The following is a 6,000-nucleotide window of genomic DNA, read 5'->3' as shown; positions in this document are numbered from 1 at the left end:
TATCTGCTCTGATAATGAATAGTAACTTCATAATAATTTGAAGTATTGGATCCTTAAACTAAAGAAGGAAGCAGCTCTGTGTAGGAGGATAAGAGGAGGTTAATGATTGAAACAGAATCAGCAGCAAATTTATGAAATTATATTTTCTCAGAAAGTCTTCATGAAGTCAAATGTAAAATGCTATCCAAACAAACTAAAACAATATCACAAGGAAATCCCAGAATAAAGCAAAACAAAATTTATTATTATTCTTTTGAGATTAGGTAGGATTATGAAACATTTTGGTTGCTTGGTTTTTTTTTTTTTTTAACCTCCATTACAAAACCACAAGTCCGTAAATGTCCTTAGTGTGTGTGTGTAGGAATGGGAGGGATGGAAGGCAAGACGTTGGCAAAGAGGTAAAGAAGTTATTTATCTCTTTCTCAAATCTCAGGAAGACATGATGCCCCACCTATATTTGCCACGGCAGTGGTGAAGCATTTTTACCACAAGTCTGCAGAATTTAGGTATTTAAGACAAAACACAAGGTAGCGTGTTTCACACTTAAAAGCATGATAGACTCTAGCTTACAGGTAAGGTGAGGTGAGGAGACTTAACACTCTATGTTGTTTTAAATATCTCTGATACTAAGTGCTTTGGCTGCAAAAATAACTCCAAAGGAACATGACCTGACCTAAAGTATAGGGATGAGTCTCTTATCTGAGCAATATAAAGTTTGGAGTCCTTTTAACAAAATCCAGCCCTGCATATACTATATAACCTCTGAACACCGTTGGCACCAAACCTGTGGTTCACTTCCTGTTTGGGATTCTGAAGTGCCCTGGGGGAGGGGGGGTGCTAAGGGCTCTGGTTATGCTTAACATGGTGGGGAGAGAGTAACTTTGAGGTATCATAGGATACAGACATCTACTCCAGAATGATCACAAACACACTACTGTTTCTGGCAGAATTCAACATTGCAAATGAACTAGAACTCTAACTACCATTGCAGATAATCCTATATGCATTCATAAATTATTTGTTGCATACTTACCTTGGGTTAGGATACTGCCCTTAAAAAGGTAGTAACTCTGCCTTCATGGAGCTTGCATTCTTTTTTTTTTTTTTTTAAAGATTTTTATTTAATTATTTGACAGAGAGAGATCACAAGTAGGCAGAGAGGCAGGCAGAGAGAGTGAGAGGGAAGCAGGCTCCCTGCTGAGCAGAGAGCCTGATGCGGGACTCCATCCCAGGACCCTAAGATCATGACCTGAGCGGAAGGCAGTGGCTTAAACCACTGAGCCACCCGGGCGCCCAATGGAGCTTGCATTCTTGAGAGGGAGATTGATAATGATAATGATGAAACAGCAAACAAGCGTTGTTTCAGAGAGTGAGGAGTGCTGTGAAGAAAAGCAGGGCCCAGTCTTTAGAGAGGAGACTGTGTTTGTGGCTATTTTCCGTTGTGTGGTCAGGGAAAGGCTCTCTGCAGAGGTGACATTTGAGCTGACACCTAAAGGACAAGAAGATACCAGCAGGCAAAGTACCAGGCAGAAGGAATCATTCTTGCGCAAGGAACATGCAAGAGGAATGGTTAACAATGCTGGACAGAACTTGCCGACTTCCAGGAACCGCAAGAAGGCCTCTGTGGCCAAAGCATCCCTAGCGCGTGTAGAGGAGGATCCAGAGTTAGACCAGGAGTTTCACTTTTATTTTAACTGATGGGTATCCATTGGAGGTTTTAAAAGATGGAATGTTAAGAGCGTGATTTAATACAATTGACATCTAAAAATAAACGATTGCATTCCGATTTCACTTCTTTAAAACCCAATTTCTAATTCCGTACGGGTCAAAAGACACCCCAGCCGTCCCTGTTTGCCCAGGCTGTTTGCGGTCGCCGCCGGCTTGTTTGCACCCGACGTTTTAACAGCCTCAGAGGAGTGTGTGACAGTTGGCAGGCGCAGTGAGGCACTGCCAGAGCCAAGTCGCTGCAGGGGCCAGGGTGCGGGAGGGGAGGAGGGGAAGGAGGCTATGGCTGCGCGCTAGGAGGGCAGAGGCTTTCACTGCAAGCGTGGCGGCGGCGTACACTTCGAATAAGGGATAAGGAAGCGGGCCCCTACGAACCCGGGGTCCCTAGGGCCCTGGTTGTTCCATCCCGAAGGTTCGCCGGGTAATGCCTTGATTTGACATTGAAAACAATGCTGGCTCGCGGTTGGAGGCAACAGCGAGAGTAGAGGAGGCAGAAGCAACTTAGAGTTTCCGCTTCAACTGGGTAGCAATGTCTGGCCTGGCCGCGGGCCCCATGCGGCTGAACCCACTGGAGCCGCAGGTGTTGATTTAAAGCTCAGCTCTAGCAAGCCTTCTGCTCGCATACTGCGGCGCCCGCACCCCCGGTGAATCCAGCTCCAGGTTTTGTGATCCGCTTGCATGTAAAGACCGCGCCCTGAACTGCCCGCTGTCGGACTGGAACCTGCGCTTCTGGGGCCCAGCGGGAGTCCCCGCCCTCCCGTCTGTCTCCCGACCTCAGACCCCTAGGGACCACTCCGGTGTGGGCGGGGGGCAGTTCCGGGATGACCCATAGCACCTGCTCCCTCAGGCCTTGACGAAGTGAGCAATCCCGAGCCAGTCTCCGCAGGGAAACCGAAGCTTCGAATTCCGGAGAGCGACCTTCGCCCGCCGGCGTCAGCTGCGCCTCCAGATCGCGGCCTCAGTGGCACCTCTCGGCGAAGCCTCTCTTCATCAAGCTGTCCGCACTAGCTATCCACTCACTCTGCCATCACATCACCCTAATTTAATGTCAGCAGGACATTTCTTTCAGTCTTGTGTGCCTTCTGTGTTTATTGTCTGTCTCTGGAATGTCCACTACAGGGGGCAGTGGTCGATGTTTTGGGGCGCAGGATTCCCGGTGCCTAGGACCCGGCCGGGCCGGGATGCAGTAGACCGTCTTCTTTGCTGAATGACTGAACACTTTCCCCATGTATTTAAGAGCCTGAGCGGCTGGTGTTCCTGGAGGGGCGTGGCTTTTTTCAGGCCCCGCCTAGGAGGCAGCTCCCACCTCTAACCCGCTCCTCCCCTTCCTCTCCGAGGAGTTGGCCTCGGGCCTTGCGGTGTTTTTCCCATCGGCCTCCCCAGCTCCTTCTGCAGCTGTTGCAAAAACCCGGAACAGCGGAACTTCAGAGCGGCGGAGTGGCGCCGTCTCTCGCGGCACCTCCCCGACAGCCCTTGGCGGCCGCGCTGGGCATGCTCAGTCGACAGGGCCGCTTCAGTTCTTGGAGTAGGAAGCTTGGGCGCTTCGGCTGTAAGGAGCCGCGGCGGGGGGAAAATGGATCCCTTTACTAACGGTGAGTAGGCAGCCAGAGGCGTCAGGTTTGGGACTCTGTTGGGGCGCAGAGGGACGCTGGTCGTCGAGACACGCGGAGTCGGGCTGCAGCCGCCCCCGCCGTGGGTTTCCCACGAGGGTTTGGGGGCGGTGGAAACGTACTGGGGGAGGCAGCTGAAGACTGGGGCGGGGGTGGTCAGAGGCCGGTGCGGGACCCGGGGCTGGCGTGAAGGTCAGTGCCACCATCTGCCGAGGGCCTGGGGGCGTCGGGTGCCTCCAGACCCCAAGCTGCGCTGCGTGGCCAGGTGGGTGAATACCAAAGTTTGGGCTGCTTTGCGCAGAGGAGGGGAAAGTTGGCCTTCTGGGTTTGCCCCTGGAGAAGGTGGTGTCAGCCGCGGCTCTTTTGGCAGGAAGGGTTAAGCCTTGGCCACTGCCAAACCAAACTTCTCTTGTGCGCAGGGAGCTGTCCCCCCTGTCCTTCCGCGCGAGTTGCCTGCGTGACTTTTCCTAATAGGGCAGGGTGGGGGTGGGGGGCTTGGCAGGTTAATTTAGTGGAAGGAAGGAAAACTTGCAGAAAGGCTTGCTTGGTCCTGCTCTGCGAGGAGGTGCCTGCCCGCACTGTCACCCTCCTGTCTGTTGGTGAGGCATTCTGCAGGTCGTTCAAGCTTCCTTTCACGGGCTCCCGATAATACCAGTTTTTTCAGTGGACTCATTAAATATCAGGGGTCCGTCATGGTGATATCACAATGTGACTTGAGGCGAGAGTCAAAGCAGGAGCCTGCAGGATGCCCTGCAAAACAGCCACAGCTCTTCACTGAATGGACAGAATAAATCCCACCCTAGTTAAAACCAATGGCTTTTGTTTGGACCAGAAATGCCAGAGTCACAGCATAGGGGTGAGATGTCTTACCATTTTGTGGCCTTGAGTATATGGAGTCCCTTTTTGGGACAGAAAGTAGGAAGAATGCCAGTAAGGGAGAATTCATTTTAAAAATTAGACGATTCACTCTATCGTTGACCTGTGTTTTCTTGTGGGAGGTTGGTGACTTCAGGTAGACAGTTTGTCGCATGAGTAGAAGCCTACCTCTGCTCTGGTTTAGGTGGGTCACTTGCCCCTCAAGAGATAGAGACATATATATATATAGATAGATATAGATATAGATATATCCACTATAACCCAAACCCTAGCCAGACTTTGTTGTATGCTGTTTCATTCATGGGACTGCAAATTACTCATTATATTCTCCCTGCCCCTAATTCAGAATGCTTTATTCTACTGCCATCTTCCTGTCTGTACTAATTTGGCTTAATGATAGTAACTTTAATTCTGAATTTTCTTTCTTATTTAGGTTCTATTTGTAATTTCTAAGGCTCTAAGAATAGTTGGTAAAGTTACTAAGAGAATTAAGGAATACGGAGCTGAAGGTAAACTTAGAGACCTCCTAGTATTTTAAGTGTAAAATATGTTTAATACAAATCGTTAAATCATTTCAAATGAATATTTCAAGGCTTTTGCTTTGTCCTAGGTGGAATACTTGGAGCTTCCATATTTGTAGGATTTTAAATGTGAACTTTCACTTAAAAAAAATTCCCCACAAGTCTGAGTCACTGATTTGGTCAAGACTAGTGCTAGCTGATCTGGCGGCCCTGTGCCTACGGAATTAAAGTGCAATCTCAGATCCTCCAACTGGGGTCTTTTCTCCCCCCCTTTTTTTTTTTTTTTAAAGATTTTATTTATTTGACCAGAGAGAAATCATAAGAGAGGCAGGCAGAGAGAGAGGAAGGGAAGCAGGCTCTCCGCTGAGCAGAGAGCCCAACGTGGGGCTCGATCCCAGGACCCTGAGATCATGACCTGAGCCGAAGGCAGCGGCTCTCCCCTTTTAAAATATGTTCCTCTAGATGTTAATAGTTGCAGATTGTCACATTTGAGAGGGCAATGGAAAAGTCCCAGAGAGGTGAACAAAGAGGGAGGAATGCTTCAACATCGATGTAAGAAGTTGAATTTTTAATCCTTTTCCTATCTATCTTCCAGATTTTCAGAATCTGCTGGAAACAATTTGACAGTGCATCAGTTTAGTTAATGTGTTAATCACTTGTTGAGGGCTTAAGTGTCCTTTAACAAGGAAATAGAAACCATAACATCTGAAGCCAACCAAAAAATTAGCTTCTAGCTACGTGAGATGCTTTTCAGGTTTAAGGTAGACTATTTATTTATTTCAGAACTTTTGAAGGATAGCTGTAGAATTTTTCTAGTGTCTTTAAACAGGACTTGCTTAAGTATGTTTATCTTTTTACTTAATCCTATTTAGTACAAATGGTATGTACAACTAATTCTCCCCTAGGTCTGGGTGTTTTGGTGCAGAGTATTTCATGATCCCTAGAATTTATAATGACAGGATTTATCAAGCTTGATATTGGCTTTTGTTGCACATTCACCTTCTTCTAATAAAATATTCACCACTTACACTTTCTCATATAGCCTTGCTTATAGAGAGAGGTGTGAAAGCTTAGCAAAACAAGTTTCAGCAATTCAGAACCACTTGTCTTTCAATTAAAACATTGTCAGCGGTTTCACCCTCTGACCTAGAAATTTGTAAAAGAGGCAGATATAGTTTCTCTTTTGTCATTTTTAACTTTCAGTACTCATCTATTCCAGTAGGGCTTTCTGTGCTTTCCCTGTTTTCCATCAAAACTTGCTGCTCATA

General features: G+C 47.6%; 1 protein-coding gene across 2 annotated transcripts in view; it reads left to right on the top strand.

Annotated features, from left to right (window-relative positions):
- The first annotated feature begins 1,171 nt into the window (after nt 1-1,171).
- Nucleotides 1,172-6,000, top strand: part of LOC123938249 (leucyl and cystinyl aminopeptidase) — a 106,592-nt gene continuing 101,763 nt past the window's right edge. For both annotated transcript variants that reach the window (XR_006817698.1, XM_045999457.1), the window contains exon 1: nt 1,172-3,317. Coding sequence is in view for 1 of the 2 variants with exons in the window: in XM_045999457.1 (XP_045855413.1) it covers nt 3,299-3,317 (19 nt within the window). In the remaining variant the exon portion in view is untranslated. The remainder of the gene's footprint in view (nt 3,318-6,000) is intronic.

Source organism: Meles meles, chromosome 3, assembly GCF_922984935.1.
Source record: "Meles meles chromosome 3, mMelMel3.1 paternal haplotype, whole genome shotgun sequence".
In the NCBI taxonomy this organism is placed as follows: domain Eukaryota; kingdom Metazoa; phylum Chordata; class Mammalia; order Carnivora; family Mustelidae; genus Meles; species Meles meles.
Note: the sequence above shows the minus strand (reverse complement) of the source record. Positions and strands in the feature narration are given on the sequence as shown.